This window comes from Myodes glareolus, chromosome 3, assembly GCF_982192425.1.
Source record: "Myodes glareolus chromosome 3, mMyoGla1.1, whole genome shotgun sequence".
In the NCBI taxonomy this organism is placed as follows: domain Eukaryota; kingdom Metazoa; phylum Chordata; class Mammalia; order Rodentia; family Cricetidae; genus Myodes; species Myodes glareolus.
The window spans coordinates 53,426,231-53,450,836 of NC_142028.1; the positions used below are offsets into that span (position 1 = coordinate 53,426,231).

At 45.4% G+C, this 24,606-nt stretch overlaps 1 protein-coding gene across 7 annotated transcripts in view; it reads right to left on the bottom strand.

Moving 5' to 3' along the window:
• The window catches only part of Mitf (melanocyte inducing transcription factor), a 220,419-nt gene extending 196,323 nt beyond the window's left edge, over positions 1–24,096 (bottom strand). For 3 of the 7 annotated variants that reach the window (XM_048438449.3, XM_048438447.3, XM_085686784.2), the window contains exon 1: positions 23,857–24,096. In XM_048438449.3, coding sequence (XP_048294406.1) covers positions 23,857–23,960 — 104 coding nt within the window. In that variant the 5' untranslated portion in view covers positions 23,961–24,096. Of the gene's footprint in view, positions 1–13,736; positions 14,307–14,685; positions 14,917–23,856 lie in introns of those variants that run through there. The other 4 variants (XM_048438448.3, XM_048438446.3, XM_048438451.3 and 1 more) reach the window with 3 other exon arrangements.
• Between the last annotated feature and the right edge of the window lie 510 nt (positions 24,097–24,606).

Genomic DNA, 24,606 nt, shown 5'->3' on the forward strand with positions numbered 1-24,606 from the left:
ATATGCAAGGGCAAGGCATGGGCCTTATCTGCATATCGAACTTCACCTTCCCACTCTTGACACAGGAGCATGTCATCAGTCTACAAATTAGCTGGAGGAAAGAAATGAGTGTGGACAAGATGGCCAAACAGAATGTTGATCGTTTACCCAGACAAGAATACAAAGACTGTTCTCTACTTGGAGCAGAGGCTTCCAGAGAGCAGGACCATGTCTGCCTTACTCGTGATGCTGAGTCCAGAAGATGCTCCTGACTATGTGATGAAGGACTTGATAGATGAATGAACACGCAATCGCTCTACTACCGCCAGTAAGTCATATGTCAGCCTCACTTTTGCCCTCACTGCCCTTGAAATCTGTACTGGAGGTTTTTTCACCCTCTTGCAAGCACCACATATCTTCACAGTGGCACAGCACACGTCATTTCTCACAAAGAAGGTTCACCTAGAACAGTGGTTCTCAACCTGCAGGTTTGGGGGGGGGGGGTCAAAGGGCCCTTTCACAGGGGTTGCATATAAGATAATCTGCACATGAAATATTTTCATTACAATTCATAACAGTAGCAAAATTACAGTTATAAAGTAGCAATGAAATAGTTTTATGTTTGGGGGTCACCACAACACAAGGAACTGTATTAAAGGGTCACGTGTTAGGAAGGTTGAGAACCACTGATCTAGAACCTTCCTAACCAGGAAAAAGATGTGGCCATGCTCCACATCATCCTTCATGTGGCAACTCGAGTGCTGGCCCTCATGTACACAGATCCAGCCACGTTCCTGGAGCTCCAAGCATACTCTGCTGGGCTTCCACCTGGACGGCTTTTCTCTCATTTCTTCTGCAATGCCCTCCCTGTGATAAAGTCAAGTTCATTCCTGCTAGGAGACTTTTTCTTCTCATGCCATGTTCCACCAGAAGAACTAGCCCTTTTCTGTCTTTTAGATTCGCGGCAACGGTTACAGATTTAGCCTCATATTTGTGCCACAGTGAACTGCAAGAAGACAGATCCGGTGCCTGACCTCTTTCATCCCCAGCACAGAGTCCAGAATGCAGTAGGTGTCAATAATCGCAGGCTGCATGATAAAAGGGACTCAAAGGACAAAGGGAAGAAGCTGTGGACCTCATCCTCTCTTCATATCGTACTCCAGTAGAGGAATGCTGACTGGGCCTATTGATTAATTGTACATGTATGTGCTGATATATCAAAACATTCTGAAAGAGAGGCCAGTGGGGCATGCTGCTGCCATTGCTATAAGTTAGGTCAACACCTGCTGACCAACAAGCATCACAGAATGTCGCTGACTTGAGACAAACAAAGCCTCAAAGGCAAAGAAGCAGAGTAAAGGAACTCAGAAAGAAGGCTGCTGAGACAGCGCATTGTGGGCTTCGGCTACCTGGCCACAGTGAGTGGTGGAAGCCGAAGTCTGACCTCCTGGAGTCGTGAAGGATCCCAGGCAGGAGAGAAAGACGCTCGCATTTTCTACTGAGGAACAGCAAGCACCCTGCCCAGTCAGCCCTGGTCTAGTCCTTCCCCTTCCCTGGACAAAAGAAGAGACAGACTCCTCATAAATAGTACCTCGGGGTCCTACAGTTAGCTACTGCACAGCTGATCCTACAACCAAGACTTCCAATGCTTTCATGCATGCATGCATTCACTCAGTGTGTACTAAGGAATTGTTAACTCTATCATGGTGCTACTTGTGGGAATAAAATCACGCATACACAATCACCAATCTAGTGAAATGTACAGTTCGCTTAATGCTTAATCCACAGCTCCTCCTATGACATTCCGAAATCCCAACTCAAACATCTCCGGCACTATCAGAGGAAATGTTAGCTAACTATATACAGATCTCAAAGCAAAAGGAGGTTCAAGAAAGATACCTCTTTCTAAGAATATGGAATCAATGTTAAATAGTTTTTCAAGTAATCAAATACTCTTCCATACTCCTAAACTAAATCTTTTATCTTAAACTTAAACTAAATTGACTCAGTGAAAACCAACAGCAATGTTCCCACTGCCACGTCACATCCAACACTCAAGATGCACACATGATTTCTATCTACAAGTTTGCTGTTAAATCTTGCTTTTCTCTCAAAAAGAAAATGAGAAATCAATTAGTGAGAAAATGAACAGTGAAAGGGAATGCTCTGTAATCTGAAAATGTTTTAATCAAGAGAAAATTTTTCAAAGAAAGCAAATGTCCCAAGATAGAAATATTTACATATCAATAATTTTCACTTTAGAGTTTCTATTTTGACTCTGTGGACTAAACATTATATTTCAAATGCACGTTGGTTTGCAAAACTCCAGAGCACCAAGGAACACTTGTTTCTATAAGGTTAAAAAAAAAGCCACATTTTGGCCTTAAACAGGACACCAGAAAACAGAACTAATACTATAGACAAACAAATCTTCGCTAAAAGTCATTGAAATAATCCAAATCATTTCCGTTCCAGGGAAAATAGCTAAGTCAGCAGTTTGCCCATGGATGCTTTTTCTAAATACACGAAATAAGCAAAAACCTCCACACAGGAAAGTGCGAATGCTGAACCCTTCTATTTCTGCTTTCATGGGGCTCAATTCAATCAGTAGAGCCAAAGAGGGCATGGTCATTGTGATGCCCACTCCAGGTGGCAGCTGCACTGGCCTATCCAAAGCCTGAGGGATTCCCAGGCCAGGTTCTCGGCCATCTCTCAAACCAACAAACAAGAGGGAGCCTGAGGCCCAGTCACCCAGCTACTAGAGACAGGAGCAGAGACATAACAAACGCCTGAGGCCGGCAAACAGTCTAAACAAGAGAACAAGGGGGTCAGAAGAGAGCACTCCTCAAAGAGCAAAAGCTCTAAAAAAAAATCAGCAAATGAGTCAGAACCTTTCACCTCATACCAAGAGCAGTCTGGAGCTGGCAAGAGCCTGTTGAGTAAAAATCCTCTATATAAGGAAACTTACTTCAGGGAAGCTGTTGGAAACTCTTCACCCAAAAGACGGGTCCGACAGTCCAACCTGTAAGATCCTGAGTGAGAAGCCAGTCTGGGGTTACTGGGGGTCACACCAGAGCTCCATCCTAAGGGTGACCTTATCTCTAGAGTCACAGAAAAAGAAACTTGAAAGCTGCCTTTTGAACTCGAAGGCAGAGAATTTGCTTCCAAGTCCCCAACCTCCCAGAGGACTTGAAAGGACAATAATTAGTCCCAAAGAAGCAAAATGAGGAAGTGGTACACTTCTACGATTTCTGTTAATTCCTACCAGCTGTAATTGAAGAAATCCAAGTGACATCAGCATTTCTGTCTGAGCCAGCAAAGATGACAGCAGTGTAAGTGCAGAGTCATCTGGGGAGGGGTGGGGGGAGAGAAACAGGGGCGACTGGGGAACGCATCAGAAAACGTGGAAAATTAATTCACTTTGCGGTGAATCACTCCCACAGCTTCCAACACCAGCGCTGCCAAAAATAACATGAAAAAGGGGGAAAGGAAGCATAAGCACTCCAGCCCCGATCAAACGAGCCCCAGAAACTTCTAAAAAAGTGCTCACTGAACAAGTGAACTCAGCGTGTCTGAGCACAAACAAAAGCAATTCAGCCACTTCTGAGCAAGGAGAGAGTCAATGAGCAAGAGCCAATATTGAATAAAGAACAACATCCCCCCCCCGACACACACACACACACACACACACACACACACACAGCACACTAGAAGCAGCAGCTGGAATGCACCGGTCAACATCTGCATTATTATGTACTGGTTAACATCTACATTATTAACCTTCGGGAAGAGAGGCATAGAGTCAATTCCATGGTCTCCTCTTCACTCCTCACCCGGAGAGGAAGCAGCTGGTGGGAAAATCACTTACATGGTTTCAAGCTGCCCCATTTTTAGTTCAAGAACCGACTGGAAATAGGTCTAAGTTCTCAAGGTAAAGGCCAACCCTTGGCTCTTACTCAGGTCGGAATCAAAAGGAGAAAACCAAGCACACCAAACCTGACCAACCAAGCAACCTAGAGAAGAAAAAATGAGAACACTCACCAGGGCCACGCTGGCCCTTTGGCTGAACATAGAGTCCACACAGCCGGTTCAGAAAGATTGTTATGGAGATGCCATTGCAGCCACTCCGCAGAGGGTGTACATGTATGTGCCTTCTCTCAACACTGGGAAGGCCAAATTAGAGATACAGTGATAATTAATAGGATCCTTGGCAGCAGAAGCCAGCTTCTTTAGCAAACCTGTAATTGCTGCCTGCTTAAATGACAGGGAACCCTGCCAGGAAGGAGGGAGGTGCTAACGATGATAATCATAAAAGGTAAAAGATACCACATCAACAGGTTCCTGGGCTCCCATTCAAAAGTGTGTCCTTATCTATGGATTCATGGAATGGTGAAGACAAAGAAATGTAATGTCTTATACAGGGGGACAAGAGATCGATAATACTTATAAGGAAAAGACACAAAGGAAAATGACGAGAACAGATCTCCCTTCTAGAAAGCCTCCAGTCCCGGAAATGTCAATTGCCTATTAGATCATGAAAATAGTGATCAATATGTACAAGACACCATACTCCAAGAGAAAATGATTTTGAGAAGTGATATACTTTGACTTGAACTTCTGTGAAAACATCAAGTGATGAGATACCTTAAAAGCAGCCCCAGCCATTGCTCAGACAAGAAAACAACCCCCTTGCTTGCCAACTCTCTAGGAAGAAAAGGGTGCATAGCTCTGAGCTTGTTTGACAGAACAACTGAAGACCTCTGGCAAGGAAAAAGAGAAGTAGCCCCTGATCCCATTTACAACTCTGACCCGAAGAACAAGACAGCCCATTATTTTAACAAACCAATTTAGTAATTTAGTAAACACCATCTAGACAATATTTCCAGTCCAGTGACCACGACGCACTCCCCAGAAAGGACCAAAGCAATATACCTTAACCATCTTCAGATGCCCAGAGACACGGAGAGACAAGTAGTCAACCTTCTGCCGTGGACTGATGTCTGTGGAGATAAACCAGGGCAACAGGAAGATAGTTTCATAGTGAGTAACGCTGCCCAAAACTCTTCATAAAGCCAACTTGGTAGGTGCAGACGTTCTCATTCGCTCGCGAAGACTCCGGCTCTCCACAGCGCTGTCGAGAACTCCCTGGTGGCTCTCCAACACCGACTGATCATTATTACAAAGCTAAGGGGCTTTAATGAGGCTAAAGACGCAGCCCAGGAGTCCCTATTGATAATGTCTCCCAGAAGGCTTGAACATTTCCTGTGGGAGTTAAAGATACGTGACAGATAAAGACTCGGGAGCAAGAACTCTGGAAACCTCAACAGTTGGTGCTTTTCTTCATCCGTGATCATGAAGTCCCTTTGAACTGTCCATCCCTCTCCTCTCTGTGCAGAGCAAGGTTTGCGCATCTATGCTATGGATCCTAACTTGCTTGGGGAACCCACTAAGTACATGGCTCCCCATTAAAGCCATCAACTGGGAGGTTTATAGCTTCTTTCCTCTCTGTTAGATCATTACAACCTTTTATTGAAAATATTTAACTCAATACTTTACAATGACTAACGCTCTTAACACCCACATGTCAGGGCAGAAGTTATGCTCATTACACAACATTATGGTGTTTCAAGAGCTCTGGCATGTCAAAGATAAACAGTCGGAAAGGGAACACACAGGCTACTACTTTATGAAGGCACACAAGAAAAGCAATTAACAAGTTGGGGAGGGGAGGAGTAAGAGAAATTAGCGAAAAACATCAAGATGTTAGGGAGTACATGTTCAGCGGAGGAACACGATGCTGGGTGTGTCAAGAAGAAGACTGTTTGAAGCTATCGGGAAGCAACATTCAAGGGACAGCTTTAATAACTAGGGAAACCTACAATGTACCCACCATGCCCTTGAGAGAATGGTTAAGGAGCCAGCGTCCTATCTTCTGTGGGAGCCCTCGCAACCTATCTCCCCTTCCTCCTTCAGAAGCAACTTGGAAAACAAAGGGCTTTTTATACAGGTATGCTATGAGCACCTTTAATACACAGATCTATTTATCTTGGATTGAAATGCTCAGCCACACCCTGAGTCCTTGGTCTTTACTTCATCAGAAACCTAGTCCTTTTTCCATTCCAAAAACAATGAGTTGTCACCCTTGCTCACACCTGCCACTCCCTCTGAACCACAACACGGCCAGCACCCACCAAGGAGTGACAGAGAAAGACACGAGCGACCAAGCTGGACAGCCCTACGTTTAAATCTTGATGTCATCTTTATTTGAGTGGCCTAACATATCCAAGGAGAAGAAGACAGGCAAGCCTCCATTTCTTCATCTATAAAATGGGAGCCAGCCAATCTCATGGGAGAATTATATTATAAAAACGTTTTAAACAGCTCACACCATACCTGTTGGATAGCAGATGCCTTGGTGTGGTTAAAATTCACCGAGGTACAAATTATTTGTTCCTGATAGTTTAATTTCTAACACAGAAAAGTGTAGAAGAAAATTACACAGGTAATCTCCCTCAGGACTACAGGTACACGTGCATGTGCGCATGCATGTATAAAACACACACTTTTTATAGTACTATAGTACTCATACACACAAGAAAAGCAAATCAAACTACAGCCTACGACATGGACCATAAAAAGGGTTTTTAAAATGCTAGATGTGGTTGCTGTTGCTATTACTGTTGGCTTTTTGTGTTTTCTTGTCTTAGTAAATTGTGCGTCTGAAACTAATTCCTCTCTGCTTCCTTCTAGAAGAATCCCAAGCACCAATAACAAGTACTCAGCCAATGTTTACAGTAATGATTGCTGTCTATAATATACTGGTTTCCAGTACAGGAGGAAATCAAAACCACCACCTGTAAAACTCCAGGCCCTGAGTAAGCCGGACCTGGGTACTTCAGAACATTCCTATGCCATCTGCTTTCTCCTGGATTCTCCAGGAGAGACCTCACAGTTTCTCTTTTTCCCCCCCCACAAGGCTTGACTCTCATATCCCATCTTCCTAAAAAATGAACAAAAGGAACTATACCAGAGACAAAAATACCATACCCGAACAGCGAAGCCCGGAGAGTATGAACACTCTGGCAGTGATGGGTCATGTTCAGAGCAGGCAAACAGGCCAAAGGAGGACTACAGTCCTTCATTAGCACGGCTGAGGTGCAGCCCACCACACTGGAGTGTACTATAGGAGTACAGCGGCTAGAAGACCATTTTCAGCAAAGTCAATTCCCATTATTTATGGGCCCCCCCATTTTCAAACCCAGTTGGTAATTAGAATCTGTAATCCCAAATATCAACATTTCTGGCTTTCTTGTAGTTAAAGGTGGACATGTAGAGAATAGCAAGAAATCCAATTGGCCCCATGCGCACGCTCCCACCGAGGTCAAATGAGGTTAGGACCTGCCATCCTACTCACACTCACACCCTTCTGTAGACAGGCATCCTTTCACAGCCTGTTAGTGTGTCTTTGTGTCTTGTGGTGGTGACCCTGCTACTTAAATGGTTCCCGGCACAGTGCTCAGCCACTGCCTCTCGTGCGGCTACATGCTAAGAGGTTGTTGAGTGGGGAGACAGCACAGGTAGTGAAATAAGCATTCCTCAGACATGAGATACAGCGTTCCTGGTCAGTTCAGTGTTAACTGGTCAATACTATCCATAAAATACAGTGCCTTCACCAGGAAGCACACTTAAGACAGGCATTCATTGGTTAACAAAAAAGTTTGAGACTAGGGGCTCTCAGGAAACTACCTCATTATTGTCCTGGGACTAATGCAGTATTCACACATTTGGTGGTTTTCGTGGTGGTATCGAGCATAACCACAGAAAATAAGGCGTGATGGCTGTAGTTTACTGCCCCCCTTAGCCACAAGAGCAACAGCAATCCCCTGCCTACTCATTTACTGTATTGAGGGTTGTGGATACTGGGCACCTTACATGGCACCGCATTGTCCCGAGAGGGAAATTCTACCCTAGTCTATTATACAAGAGAGAAAACTTGAGCTCAGAAAAACCTAATAAGGGGGGCAGCTAATCAGGGTAAAGTCTAAAACCATTTCCTGCCCATTTCCCAGAAGAGCCCTTTGAACACATCAAAAACAAACAAACAAACAAAACCCTTTTATCCAATTCTTATTTGAAATTTTCTTGTATTTGTAGTTTTCGAAATGGATTCTTGTGCATCCCAGGCTACACCGAGGATGACCTTGGCCTTTTGATCCTGCAGGCTTCACCTGGAATGGGGAGAATTGGAAACAAAAGTGTATACCACACAGCTGGCTTTAGCTGCTGCTGGACATAGACCCCGGTGTTGTGTAGTGTGTAAGGTACAAGCTAAGCAAGCACTCTAACAAGCAAGCTACATCCCCAGCACATTCTGGTTATTCTTCCTTTCAAAACCATCTGCGGGTCATTCAGTTTCCTGGGCACTTGCCATGCCCAACAAATTATCAAACTCTCTGTCCTCTTGGGGACTTACTGACAGTAAAACAAGTGTTACCTCTGGCCTATTTATAAATACAAGAAGCTTGATTATTTTTTTTTAAGTAAGGCTTTCAATTACACTGGCAGCTGAAGGGTGTCCTCAGTGAATACCATTTAAAGTGTATTTATTCGTAGAGTGGCAGATGTAACCACCAATCAGGCTCATTTCTTCTAAGAAGACTTCCTCTGACCCTTGATCGAGTTGTGACCCAGCAAGCTCCCCTTCCCCTGGCCAAGGGCAACAATGTTCTTTCAGTTTGCCTCTCTTCCTCGTCGTTATTTCCTGACTCCACGGTGGGCTCAATGCCTGTGAGACCGACCCTCACCTGGAAGAGCAAAATAAATATGCTGAGGATGCTACAAATTAACTCCCAGGCCAAGACTCAGAAAGATCGGAGCTGGAGGCAGACCTCTTCACGTCCACCCAGCCAGATGCCAAAGAAATAAATAAATCCATCTACTCTGACAACTTTCCCATCAAGTTGTGCCCATAACTCTCCATGGAGTCACCCACTCCTCTCACTGAAGTTCAGGGTTCAGATACCCACTAGGCATGATGGGTCTAAGCAGCCCTCCTCAGGCTCCACCCTCTCTGACCTCAAAGAACTTGGCTCTGTATGTCATGGCTTCAACAACATGGAAGGAAGAAAATTTTCACACTGCTTGTTTCTTATAACCCTCAGGTGAGAAACTGTGTCCCTCAGAATGACACAGCAGGGCCGCAACTACCCTGGGGGGTAAAAAAACAAAAACAGTATGTTTTTATGTTTGTACAGCTGGATTCAGGTAGAAGGTGCATACGCGCGCACGTGTGTGTGTGTGTGTGTGTGTGCGCGCGCGCACGCGTGCGTATGCGCACACGCATGCAATTAACTGGTTGGTTATTGTGGGAACTCAGTCAATAGCATTTTAGATACCAGCCCATTAGGGTGTGGTCTGAAGTACTATAAACACAGACAGGAAGCATGCTCAGCCCTTTTCTTCTTTCACTTAGTTGGTAGTCAGAGTTCAGTTTGCAGCTCCCTGCACCCACAGAGCAGAGAAACACAGTGACTTTCTTACTGTGAGGGCTCCCCAATAAACATGTTATTTATTGTAACATGTAACTAAAGGACTTCCTTTAGTTACGCTACAGTTGGTATATCTGTTCCCATTCTGACGTACACAAGAGCAAATAGTTATGGGGAAAGGTGTGAAAGACTCTTCAATTCACTCAGGATGAGTCTGGACTCAAAAGTTTGCTGCATATCCCCAAACACATGTGAAGATCAGCCATACAGTCGGAGTGTTTAAGCCATAGAAAATCTGATTATGACTTAGGCACGATGAAAAATCCCCAGCTCCTTTAGATAAACGTTTCTACAACTTTCCATTTCTTCCATTTTTATGCAGACCCTAAACTTGTGTTTCAAAGACAGGGCCAGTGGCACAGACAACACCGACTGCCATAGTGGGCAAGGATGGCGACCAACCAGCACACAGTGAGTAACATCACAGTTACACCCGGCATGGCAGCTGACAGACACACAATGCAGTCTTTGGTTCTGTTTTGGCTTGCTCTGGTTTGGTTTTCGGAGACAGGGTCTTGCTATGTTGTCCAAGTGACCTAGAATTCAAGATTTTCCTACCTCAACCTCCAGAGTTCTGGGGTCACAGGTATGCACCATTACGCCTGTATCTGTTGTAACCTTTTCTAGCCATCCTCTCATTAAATCAAAAATTAAAGAGGTGAGCATGCTGGTACCCAGGCACATTGCTGAACACTTACTGATGAAGGCCTTTACATATGCCTAGTATATAATGAAACTGTTCTCCCAGAAAAAAGAGTTACTATTCAAGTTAACTCCTTTCTTTTTTTTTTAAAGATTCATTTATTATGTATACAGTGTTCTACCTGCATGTATGCCTGCAGGCCAGAGGAGGGCACCAGATCTCATTATGGGTGGTTGTGAGCCACCATGGGGTTGCTGGGAATTGAACTCAGGACCTCTGAAAGAGCAGCCAGTGTTTTTAACCTCTGAGCCATCTCTCTAGCTCCCCCACTTTTTTACTTTCTAAACACTAGGTTAACCACCACTTTCAGGAGAGAAAAGTTGCAATGGCCAAGAAATGCAATCATACTGGTGTCAGAGGAGACCGTTTCAAACTCAGTTTCTAACTTCCTAACATACAGAAAGACATAAAGACCCTGAAGTTTGGGCAGAGAGGTCTCCTGACTGATACTGGATGAATATGACTGCATAAAGAGATGACAGTATACCATGTGTGACCAGAGAGCAGGAGGTCAGCATGGACAAGGCTGCTTGGGGACAGTTAGCAATCACAGGAGCCTGTACAGACACAGCAGTGGCACTGAGCTGCCACGAGATTGCACAACTCCAATTAGTGCCTCTTCTTATGCCTTCTCCGCCCAGCCATGCTCTGTAATTACGATGAAAGGAAACATGTTGATAAAGACAAAGACTGCTGGCCACAAAGGGTAACGCCTCGCATGTAAACAGCTCGTGCCAGCCTTAAATATCTCCCTCTAAGGCATCCCACCATTCCCCACTATTTGACCTGGATCAACTCTCAAAGATTCCAATGCTGATTACTCAAGTTGGCAATTATTTCGGGCCTTTTCTATGGACCTGCTTCTCGTGCTGCCTGCCCTTGAGTCCGTCCCACCTTACCATGGCATCAAAAAGAAAAGTCTATTTCACATCAGAAACCTAATGGATGACATGTATGAAGATTAACTGGGATGACACGTATGAAGGTTAACTGGGATGACACGTATGAAGGTTAACTGGGATGACACGTATGAAGGTTAACTGGGATGACATGTATGAAGGTTAACTGGGATGACACGTATGAAGGATGAAGGTTAACTGGGATGACATGTATGAAGGTTAACTGGGAGGGAGTAACAGCCAGGATTTGGGCAGATGACTGTATTCACATATTCCTCCACATTTCTCTATGTGTATGTGAGAAGTTCATATGTGTACAGAGACTATATGTGTGTGGGGGCAGGGGGTATGTATGAGCATATGTGCACGTTCATAGAGAAGCCAGAGGTCAATTTCAGATGTGGTTCCTCAGGTGTTACCCACCTGTGTATACGGGGTCAGGGGTAGTTCTTACTGGCCTGAAGCTCACTACGTGGGTTGAATTCTCTAGCAAGCAAGCCCCTGGCTCCACCTACTTTCATCTGCTAAGCCCTAGTTACAAAGGCATGCCCACCACACTCCACTTTCTTACGTGGATCCTGGGGACCAAATTCAGATCCTCACGCTTTACTGCCTGAGTTATGTCCCCAGCCCTATAAATCTCTGTCAATTCACATAATTACCCTAGAACTTCATATTGTGTTGTGACCCATTCATTCCCTCCTGCTAGCCCTACACTGAAACTGGGACCCCCGGGACCACATGCTTGGGGTACTCAGCTAAGGGGTGGCAAAAGTGGAATTTAAGTTCAATTCCATCTTCTCCTAAATTTAGACTTCCTGAACTGGTGGTGAAAGCTCTTAGCCAGTTTATGGTCAGAACAGATGAGGGTTCTTTCTCTGGAGAAGTTTGTTGGGCAACAACAGCAAAAACACATAATTCAAAACATTTGGGTCTAAGTGGATTAAACATGGGCAGGTTGCATTTCTGGTAAATTCAGAGTCTGGAACTTTCTTATGAACTTAATTTGTCTGGCCCTGACCTTCCTTCTCATAGCCCCCGCCCCATACCGCTCTACCCCCATCAGAGGAACAAGCAGTGTGCCGAGGCTGAGAACAAAGAGGAAGAGGCAGCCTTGTGTGTGACAGAGCGAACGCTGGCTGGGCCCAATCTTCCACCCCTCTGTTTTGGACGCTCCCACACTCTACAAACTGTCTGGAATTCATTAGAGATGGGAAAACAGGCTGACAGTCGTATTTCAAGTTTTATTCAGCAGAAGTTTTGTGGAAAACAATTCGGTCATGTGGACGTGCCCCAAACCACCATCACCCTGTTTCTCAACCCAATCTCTCAGTCAGGTGACTTCAGTCTGCTTCCAGTTCCACCCTCGCAGAGTTGGGAAGAAACTCCCCCAGTTCAAGATGTGAGCCAGTCCGTCAGCCACTCAAACGGCAAACTCTCGGGCAAACCTGCCATCCATAGTCTTGGGCTTCTGTGTCACTTAGCCATCAATTTCTTTTTCTAATTAAACATGATTAATTTGACTATTCTGTCACCTGACAGGGGCCAACCTTGTCATGATATATGATTTATAACCGACATCTCTGCAATTTCAAGTTCATTGGGAAAAAAGCACCCTCTACCACCTCTTCAAATTGTGACGCCACCCTCTAACCAGAGTAACAGTCACAAATTTGTTAGAAATATGACTTCTCAGACCCTGTCCTGGGCTACTAGATCAGAAATAGAGGCGGGGCATCCCAGAAGCTCTCCAGGGCTGGTAGACCTGAATATGCACACTTACTAAACACCGCTGTTCAAATACAGTTCCATACACTCCAGGCCTCCCTCTTTGTTAGATCATTCTTAGAGCGATGTTTTAGAAGGAACACCTCCCTGACACAGAATACTTCCAGTAAAATTCCTGCAGAGTTGCTCATATTGTCATGCCACTGATAAAACCTGCCACCAGTTTGTTTGTTTGCTTAAGGGAGTAGGGTAATTCTGTCTAGAAAGCTCTTCAGTGGAACTATATGAGGGATGTGGCAGGACGCAAGGAACTCTTGGGGTCCGCTTAGGGTGCAGCACATCCCCGAAACCAACTCCTGTGAGAAGGACACGGGACCAGGCATCTATCACGTGAGACTCAACTACAAGGGCCAGGCACGTGAAAGAAACTGAACTTGGGAAAGAGATTGTTCAGAAATGAAACAAAATTATCCAGTAGGAGAAATGTGTAAGAGAAGAGATGCTGGCTGCCAGTGAGAACGAACCAGAATGCTGTCAGGTGTGGGGAATCAACAGAGACAAAAGGGGTTACAAGGAAAAAGACTCTCCAAAGGGAACAGAGTACCCTAAAGTATCGCTGAACCCCACTCCCCCCCCCAAAAAAACACAATTAATTGTCACTATCACTCAGCTTCCGCTAAACTGTACAGTTCAGTGCCTTTGCTGTGATGACCAAGCAAGCCCAATCAGTCCTCTCATTCACTTCTAACTCACAGCTGTAAAGCATCCGTCTGCAGCCTGCATCCTTGGGACTGCATTCCACGCTCCCATCATTGGCCATTTACTCGCCCAGCATTTACCTAGGTAAAATATTATTAGTGGGATGACGGGGGAAATTACCATGCTGTGATGAATGATGCAAGGTGTGGTTCCGAAAAGTCTGCCGTCTGATTGCCCGGGACACGCCAGTCAGTGGCCAACCTCGCAAATTACTCTCCACGTGTGTTTCCTTGCAGCAAACGGACAGAATTGCATCGGGCTTGTCGCAAGGAATTGTGCCAGCTGCTCATATTTGTTGGGCTTGCTTCACCTAGGCTATTAGAAATGCTGACTTTAAAAAATAAGTAGACGTCTCCCGAAGGTGCAGCTTAAGTTACCCTTTGCAAATAAAGGACTCTAACTGGTCATACGATTATCATGGCTATTCCCAGTCATTCTCAGCCCAAAGCATGATGAATTGATTCCAAAGGGTTCTACTGTTCAGTGGACTAAGTTTGCACGGTGCCATTCTGCAGGCTCAGAAATGCAACCAGAGAAAGCTGCCTCGGGGGTAACTCACTCACTGCCCTTCTACAGAGAACTGGGAGTTAAAGTGTACCCAGTCTCTTGGATGGAAAGGTAGCTGAGACTTGACACACATACCCATGTGTGGTTTCACCACACTTAACTGTGGAGTGCTGTCTCTGCTAATTCTGGAGAGACCTTGGTCAGATCAAAAGAACAATGGAGTCATGTGTCACCTAGGTTTTCTGACAGACTCTACCTGTATGGTTCTGGTGCCTGACTTAAATAAGAACAGCAGGTTTGTGATTTCCATGTAAAAAGGGACCAAAGTAAACACAGCACCTTCATCTGACTGTCACTTTGTAAATTCATATATAACCCCATAAATAAATCTTTTCGGCCTCACAACTTCTTCTAGACAAGGCAAGCTCTGCCCAGTAAAAATATATAGTCTGCAAATACGAGCTGGGCATAGTCTATTGGTCAGGAAACCCCTTTTCCAATGATGTCTTTGATCAGATGGAAAGTGAGGGAATGCGTGTGAATGATTCAGCAAATGACTCACGCTGGGGAAGGGGCAGAGGAGGGAAGGCGAAGCCCACACACGCCTTCCTGAAATTGCTCAATGAGCCACAGCTTCTTATAGAAGAACTGGAGTCCATCAATGCTTCCCCTAGACCTGAACTCGCTGGTTTAGATGGGAAAGATTTGCTTTCTCACTGATATTGCCTTCTGAAAGATACCGTTCCACAGGTATGTGAAGGCGAGAACACAGCCATCGACAGCCAAATGGTTTCTGGAAAAGAAAAACAGTTTTCAAAGAGGTCGTGTTAAAAGCTACAGTCTGTGGAAGCCAAGGCTGGCAGAGCTGGGCGGAGCATGGTTGGTTAGCTTCTTCTCTTCACTTATGCACAACACTAACACTTCCCATCAAGGGGCCTGATCCACTGCTGAGACCAGGGCTGGGAGGCAGGAGGATGCACATGTCTTGGGAAATTTGCTGGTGAATCCTCATTTACTTAGACCTTACCTTTACACCCCAAAAATTAACCCCAAAGCCCACACAAAGCCCATTCCCAAGCCAGGCAGGGTCAGATATGACATCAGTGAAGACACAGTGGGACAACAGGGAGCCAGACTATTCCGAAGGAAATAAGAGATAATAAAAATAAAGACCCATCTCCATTCTTAGTCCACGTTTAATTTTACAAAGACAAGCGTAAAACTTGACTCATCCAATACTAAAAGAGAAAAAAAAACCCACAAAACCAAACTATAAATGCTCACAACCAAGATAGATTAACATCCATTCCTTCTCCACTTTTCACAACTTACCTTTAATAAGTCTCACTGCCAAACTGATGTTGGCTGCTTCCTATACATTAGACCTTTTATTTTTGTAGAAATTTTGCTAAGTAGTTCTTTTACTCAAGAGGGCGCTCAGGTTCAGAGAGGTTGGGGAACTTGTTCAAAGTCACAGAGCTAGTGATGGGGTGGCACCAAGGTGTGGACCTTTATGTCAGACATTCTTCATTGTGTCAGGTCTCACTTCAGAAGCACTTATTCCCCATGCCCTCCCCGGCCTGCCGACCTCAGACAGCCAGCTTCTTTCTCAGTCACACTCCACCACAGTGGCCACAAATCACCTGGCTCATTTCTTTGGTTCAGTATTAACTCAGAAGTCCCTACCTTCAAGATGGACGTGTACAGTGCTAGAAAAGAAAGAAAGAAAGAAAGAAAGAAAGAAAGAAAGAAAGAAAGAAAGAAAGAAAGAAAGAAAGAAAGAAAGAGAGAGAAAGAAAGAAAAAAAAAACCTCTGGCTATCTAATTTATATTTCATTCCCTGCAGACACCATAGAAATGCTTAATACATAACTGATGTAAAACGGGAAAGAAATGGGAGTGGGGTAAAAAGAAAAACAAATATGTGCAGGTCCTTCTGACCTCAGAGCATAACATGACTGAGAGCCTGAGGGAGTCAGGGATAGGGGAGCCATGACAGGGCCCTCATGAAGTTGAAGTACAACATTCAGCCGTATGATTATTTGTTTACCAGTTACCCTGATTCCCCTCCCCCAGGGCTCTGGTGTTCAGCCCAGCCTGACTCAGTTTCCAGTTGGGGTAGAAAACCACCGGCAAGGTCACATCTCTTATGCCTTGTGTGCCTGGACCACAGCACCCAGCTCTTGAGAAGAACCGGGAAGTGATGGTGAAGGAGGCTACTTGCAAAAATTTCAAGACAAGGGTCTCATATGACCACCTCAAGGGGTCACCCCTTTATCCTCCACAACATGTTTGACCCAACACAAGAGGAAACAACGGCACAAAGAGACAAGGAAGTCATATTTAAGAAGCAACCTAGAAAACTGGGTTCACCAATCAGAAGCCAGACTTGGCCTTGGGAAATGCTGGTACCAGAAACAGGGAGGGGGATTTCCAGTGAAGAGCCCAGCCCTCTGAGAAAGAGAGGTGCAGACTCTGTGTTTTGGTATAACTTTGTTTCTCCAGGCACAGTATTTAGACACAGAAAGCCCTCTAGATGAACTGTAAAGTCATCGTGCTAATACTGAAAGCTTGAGATGACCACAGTTACTGTCTCTGACCTGCCTTCTTGATTGTTTCCTCCAAATAACCCACACTTGGAGAGTGCTTAAACATATTTTTATGATTTACTTTGATTAGACAAACCTAACAGTACAGCACATTTTATACTTGCTACTCACACAAGCACACACACGAAAACAAACCGAACTCTTTCTTGCTGTCCTTGACAGATGACCAAAAGAAGAAGAGCAACCCAGGATATTTTTTTTCCTGTTATTTATCCTAATACTGCCAGTTCTGAAACAAAGCAGTTGGAGAGAGAAATTTAGTAATTTTGATTTGTCCCGAGATACATTTTTCTACACTGAGGTCCTATTCCTGACAGCAAGCACATGTGACCTGTTCTAAAAAAAGGGTATTTTCCACTTCTTGCACAACTGGAGCAGATCTAAACATCAGCTTTGTGCAAACTGCACTGCAGAACTCACAGGGAATCAAACATACGCACACTTAAGGAAGCCATAAATAGCGGCACTCGGGAAGAGGAAATCTCCAATAACAGACAAAACCCACACTTAGAACCCCACTTTAATCAAGTGTTCCGCCTAATCACATCGCAAAGCTCATCTGCCTAATGAGGACGGAACATCTGCCAGGTTGAGACACCTCAGTCTTGTCTAGTTTGCTCCTGAGCCTGTGAGAGCTGACTTGTTAAGAGGAGACAAGTGCAATTCTACCAGAAAAGGAAGATCCACTATCAATTACCAAAGGTCTATGCTAAGCGTACAGTCATCTGTTTGCCTCTATTTTAAAACTTATACCAATCTCAAGAATATAAGCTCTATTGGTCTCTTCTTAAAGGTAGGTTGAGATTCCATGACATTAGGCATCTTGAAGCCAGAAGCACTGGGAAAGAGGCCAAGACATGGTCACAACACAGTGTGGCTCCCTAAGCCTTCCAGCTGTGTCCAGAGTCTGCTAGCCTTGAGGAGCAAACCCTCCACGCCACCTCGCGTCTTCTCAACTGTTTGAACATCACTTCACCTTGAAGGTCAAATTCAGATTCCCTCATTCACTCACAGAACCACTGCCCGACACCAGGCCCCATTCTGGTTCCTCTAATAAATAAACGCCCACTGCTGATGTTCACAGCAGGCCACACTCTGACTTATATAGTCACTGAGTAGACAAGTTCTCTGCCCCTCGCCCTACTGGGAATTTGGGCTGCAGCTTTGGATTCTGCATGATCATGCGCATTGCCTTGTGCAGGGAAGTGCACACTAGCTGACAAGAGCCTGGTGTCCAACTGGACCGCCTCTGTACTTGGTATGCCTCAGTTTCCCTCTCTGTAAGTGGAAACTAAAAATTACTGATGCCCAAGGCTTAGGTGAGAATTAGCTGTTCTGTTCAGAAGAGCGCCTGGAATACAGTGAGAACTAAAGAGTTTTAACATCATAATTAGTACCACCTTTGTTCGAAGTGTCTGCTTGGACTTTGCAAAGATCAAATATATCTTTTCTTTTTGGTTTTGAGCCTTACCCTTCAACAGCTGAGCCATCTCATAAGCCTGAGATTAAGTATATCTTGCTCATGGAAAAACACTCTGAACAGGGATTGGTACCTACTAAACACCTGTTAGTCAATTAATTTTGGTGCACTCAGACTTGAAAATGCAGGCTGATTATAAATCTTTACATGTGTGCCGATGTCACATTTGCCAGTGTTTAACCCGCAGAAATAAACCATTATCAGATGGCGCAGAGATATAAAATGCAAAAAATAAATTTCTAAACACTTGTTAGAAGGAAAGTAAAAATGAATTTGCAAGATAGAAGAAGTTTTATTACGTAACAAGACTTGCCTTGGAGAAGTGAGCCACAGTGTACTAAACACAAACACATTCCAGAATGTCGGAGCTCACTAAGAAAAAGGAAAACAAGAGCCACATGTACTCGCATTTGCTGAGCGATGGCTGTGTGCCAGCACCATCCCCAAAGTCAGTATCACTGTTCATTTTCTTAGTTTCTGGGAAGAAGCCCCTATTTGCTAGATGAGGAAACTAAGTTAGAGATGACCAGGCCTGCCCAGGTGATCACCCAGCTAGTTAGGGACAATACAATAACAGAGTGAAGCTTCCAGGCTTTAAGATAATGGTCCCCTGCGGATCTGACAGGTCAGAAAAATTAAAAATTTAAAAAAAATAAGAAAATGTCCCAAAACAACCAAACCAGCAGTGTGGTGGGCGGGGGGAGGATAAGAAGGAAAAGGAGGGAGGGGGAGGGATTGAGATTGACTTGACAGTTTTGTTTTGTCACGCATGGATTATTATTTCCTAAAATAAAAGGCCATTTTTAGCATGAAAACTGAAGGGGAAGCCTCAGGAAAAGCCAGTGGGCTTGTGACGTGTGGGAACAGTTCAGCCTATGTTTCTCATCTCACCACACACGCGTGCAAACTCCACACGCCTCTCTTTGAATCCGCACTTGACACCACTGCAGCAACACATCTTGCCATGATTAACTTAACACTGGCTTACATTGCCATTTCTAATCTGCAGGAAATTTAATACTGTCTGAAACAGTACTAAAATTTGTAGGAGGAAACGGGGACCAAATGAAGCCAGTTCCTACGTCTGCTCAGGAAAAGAGCATCAGCAGCTACAAAGGTGTAGGCTTCTCCAGAGTAAACCCATCGGATGGCCACAGGCCACACCACTAGGTTCTGCAATTCAGATCAAAAGACCTTCCAGGCTTTGCCCACTTGTACCCAGGAGCTCAAAGACATTTCCCTGGTGTGACTTGCCAGTGTATAAATCTGGATCCACTGGGATTGTTTCTCCTGTGACCCATGGCAGAGAAGTCATTCTCAGGAAGACACCATTCATCCCGAGAACTTTTGCTCCTACTGCATCTCTTCCTACGACACTTCACCAGGCAGTAAGACCAAGACGAGGTTCAGCAACATTTGGAATATTTGAATATCTGGGCTGAGCCCCAGTGAAGAATATGGAAGAAGGACTTCTGGGAATGTATTTGTAAAAGAATAGTGAATACAAAAACAAAAGTTAAACATGATACCTTGTGGCACACTAAAGGAGAAAAGCACACGTGTTCAACAAATACATACTACCAGATGTTAATCTGCACATTCGACAGCCCTGGACAGTAAAGAAGCATCTATCTCGAAACATCAAGAGCTCGGAGGCTGAGTGACTGTTCTCAGTTCTGGGGACTCCAGAGTAAAGAAACCATGGAGAGAAAACCTTGCCATCATGGAGCCCTGAGGTCTGATATATACATATACATAACACACACACATACACATTTATATATGTGTGTATGTGTGTGTGTTATGTATGAATCTATATATCTATATACATGGCATATATGTGTGTGTTATGTATGTATCTATATACAAGGCATATATGTGTGTTGTATGTGTGTGCTATATATGTATCTATATACAAGGCATATATGTATGTTGTGTGTGTGTGTTATATATGTATCTACATACAAGGTATATGTATGTATGTATATATATATATATATCCGACATAAAGTATTGTCGAATTGGATTGTAAATTATAAGACTATGAGGGAGACACAGCTGGAAAAGGAAGCCTGAGAGTTCGGGGCAGGGGAGAGGGTAATTATGAACAAGATGGCCACAGGAGGTCACACTATCCATAAGATGAGAATCAGGGGGACGTGAGAATGACACTGGGAGAAAGGTTAGGAGTTGGTGGGGTAGTGCGTACTGTGTCTGTCTGGACAAAGGATGCTCCAAGCAGAGGCCAGTGCAATGCACAAAGATCCAGAGGTAGGAGAGCCTGGGCTCTTCCTGGGATGCTAAGTGTCGAGAGGTAAGGTCAGAGCTGGTCAGCACCCTGACTACATGGGCTGCCTTGTGCCATGGGAAGGGATGAGGAAAAATAAAAGCCACGGAGGGCTTTGACTAGAGAGACCAGCATGATCCAGCTTGAGTTTTAGCACAGGGCCCAGGTGGACCTTTGCTGGGGAACCTGTCCTGGGTACCGCAGAGAGGCGACCGCATCCCTAGAATCCACCTGCTGAGGATTAACCACAGCTCTCTTCCACAATGACACCCAAGGATCTCCACAAGGAAGCAGATTTGGTCTCCGACTGAAAATCATGTGGGTATTTTCTATTTAATTTTGTGTATGTGCATACATATATGTGTATACATGTTCACATGCATGCGCACTGTGTGCAGGGGTGTGTGCCTATGTGTATGTGCATACATGTGAAGACGAGAGGTCAACTCCAGGTGCCCTCCTCAGTCACGCTTCACCTTAGTTTCGGAGACAGAATCTCTCACTTTTATCTATCACTTTTCAATTCAGACAGACTGGCTTGCCAGCAGGCTCATCGCCTCCTCCCTAGTGCTGGGATTACAATTGCCAGTCACCACCGCTGGCGTCTTCGTGTGGGTACCTGGAATAACACTCAGGTCCTCATGTTTGTGTGGCAAGCACTTCACTGATTGAACCATGGTCTCAGTCCTAAAAAAACCAAAAATCAGTTAAAGAATATTGTAGCTGCTAAATTAAAAATCTAAAAGTGGCCAAGGCTGAGAGAGTTAAGAGACTGCTGCATTAACCCAGGCAGCGACTGATACTGCCTCAGTCAAAGTCACAGCAGAGAAACAGACAAGATATAGGTGAGTCTGGGAACAAAGCCAGATCAGTGGCTCTCAACATTCCTACTGTTTAAACCCTTATCACAGTTCATCACATCATAGTGATCCCAACCATAAAATTATCTTCGTTGCTACTTCATAACTGTAATTTTGCTACTGTTATGAGTCGTGATGTAATTACCTGAGATGAAGGATGTCGGATTTGCATCCCCCATCAAAGTGTCATTCCACCCCAAAGGCGTTAAGACCCACAGGTTGAGAACCACTGATCTAAACAATACACTGGATAAATGGTCTTCTTACAAGAGTCTGCAACTTTCCTTACAACTTTTTCCCAAACAGGACTTAAAGGGTGCCTCAGTAAGGAGCATGAATGAAACACAGAGGGAAGACCCTGAAACACATGAAGCCCACTTAAAGTCACACAACATATGTAAAATGACAATATCATCCGGACAACTGTCAAAAACAGTATAAGGACATGCCACCTACTCCAGATACTGACTCACAGATTTTATTGAACTGGATTATTTCAAAGAGCATACGTCTCCTCCATCCTACCTCGCACCTGCTTCTAGTACCAACGTGTGAAGCTGTTTGTGCCCACACACCCACATTTTTCCTTCCCCATGCTCGCTAGCTACAGAGGACATGTGCTCCTGCATGCCATTCTTGTTGACTGTGACAAAGAACAGAACCAGATCCTTCCACATCAGTGTCAGGGCCCTCATTGGTTTTCTCCAGAGCATATTTTCCTCACTCCCTCAAACTTATTAAATGTATCAACCACCATCAAAACATTCTCAACAGTTCTGCTAATTCATTTCTTTCAGGAACACATACTCACACACACACACACACACACACACTCCCTCATTCCAGCTATGTAAGCATTTGCTTATAGAAGCAAAAGCAGGGACTGCCCAGTAAAACACTGGTCCCTTCAGCCACATGCAGATAAAGCCCTAATGAGCATAACCAACAATACCCCTTACACAGCATCACTCAGAGCACCCAATACACACAATCTATGTTCACATACAAAATAGCCATTATGAAAAGAAGCCACCAGTGAAAGGCCAAGTTTATGCATCTCAATGCCTAACACATTTCCTTCCACTCTGCCACAAGCATGTGCAAAAAGCCTGCTTTTTGCAAGGGCAGCCAGGGACATCTGCTCTGCCCAGAGTTTGTTCTCCTAACTGGATTCAAGGTCCAGCCCCAGCCCCAAAGGAAAGTAACCCAGCTCCTTTTTCCAGTAGAGTTAAGACTCAGCCTCCTTCTCTCCAAAAACAAGGATCCCTTCCACCCCTGACTTCTACCTCCCTGGCCCTTCAGTCCCCTGAAAGCGAGGCCCTCTGCCCCTCTGCCAGGGGAACCTCACTCATCCAGGCCCTAGTGACAGCTGAGGGACAAGGTGATGACGCTTCTAGTCTCAGTCTTATCTCATCTCCCTACCTCACTACGGAAAGGGGTGGAAGTAATGCCTTCCTTTGGCTAGCACGAATTCCAGCCACCATCCCCCTCTCTGTAAACATTGCAAAGAAGAAGTGCTACAGACCCAGAGTGACCAAGAAGAGTGAAAAGGGCAGATAACCGATTCTGCCCCACAAAGAGCAACAGACGGTGATGTAAAGGATAAGGGTGCTGCAGATGTACAGAGTTGGGAGGAACCAGAGGGCATCTTCACTCCAGTCCCGGAGTTTTTGAAGTGCCTGGGGGATTAAACGAGTGTAGTAGCGAAAAGGAGATCATTCCCAACTACCAAAAGCCTCTCTGAACTAGCTTATCTATCTATCTATCTTCCTTCCTTCCTTCCTTCCTTCCTTCCTTCCTTCCTTCCTTCCTTCCTTCCTTCCTTCCTTCCTTCCTCCCTTCCTTTTTTTACATTTGCTAGGAACTCTATTCCTGAGAACTTGCCCAGCTGGGGAGACACGCCCACCCGCTGCCACCACCCTCTCAGAACTCAGGTGCTCCCGGGTGGCAGGTGGGAGAAAAAGCCCTAGTGGACTTCAGTTTAATCTAGGGGCCACCTGGAGCGGTCTCTCCCAGAGAGTCTGAACTACTAGGAGACTCTTCAGGCCAGTTTATTGCTTCCCCGGAGCATCGGATCGCCACCACTCCAAGCCCTCCCTCTGGGAGCCCTCAGCCTCCAAGAATCTTCATAAAAACTCCGCCGCCCGGTACCACCAGATCATGGTCCCCGTCCGGCGCTCCTCCTACATCACCGGGTACCGCCCCAGCCCCCATTCAACTCAGCATCTGGCGTGTGCAGTCGAGGGTCCCCGCGCCTGGAAGAACCATCCCAAGAGACCCGTGGTGCCCGAGGTGTCTCTGTCAGACATCCTAGGATGCAAGCAAGTCATCTGAGAGCAGAACCCCAGATGCCAGGGGCCAAGTCGCCCTGTACCCCAAGGCAAGGGCACGGGGTCCTTGTCCCACTGCTAGTCAGACTGGCTGTTCTCACCTCCCGGTAGCTAGTGCGGGGCCCCTGGGCCTCCCGCCGCGCCGCCCTCCAGCTGTCACCACTCACCTGCTCTTCAGAGGTTGACTTTTGAGTTCGTAATAGGTTTTGGGTTCTTCGTGAAACTCCTCCCCGACTTCGAAATCCGCCACGATCCCAGATTCTGACTGCATGGCTCCCGCTTGCCCGCCTTCCACTGCTTGGAAGCAACTGCCAAAGATGAGGGGACTTGGGTCCCCCAAGCCGCACGCCCCGCGCAGAGCCGCTAAGCCCGCTAGCCGGCCGCCCGCCCCGGCGCGGTGAGTTTACACTCACATCAGGGCGGGAGGGGCTGATCCCGATGCGTCCTGGGATTTGTAGTACCTCCGGGGCAGAGCAAACAAGATCTCCAATAAAGCAGCGTCTGCAAAGACTACAATTCCCAGAAGGCCAAGTCGGGGAGCGGCAACGTGGTAGATACCGATAGTGCAAGTCCTGTTTGGATTCCTTGTCAATGTCAGCAGCTCCTCTCTGTCTCTCCCGTTTGCCCCAAGGGTACAGACCTGGCTGTTTAATATTAATAAGAACGAACTCAGCCTGGTCTCCTAATGTCCCTCCCAGCTCAGACATCTAGGAGAGCACGCCGAGTGTTCATTTAAAAAATAAAACACTAAAGGGTTTGGCACTAGAAAGTTTCAGAGTTAAAGCCCATTTTAAAATTAAAGGACTTTCTAGTCTCTCCCAAGCTTCTCCGGGCTGCAGCGACGTAACATCTCGTCCTTGATTGGAACGGAGTGTTGAACACTTCACTTTTGTAATGAAAACATTATTGGAGAAGTT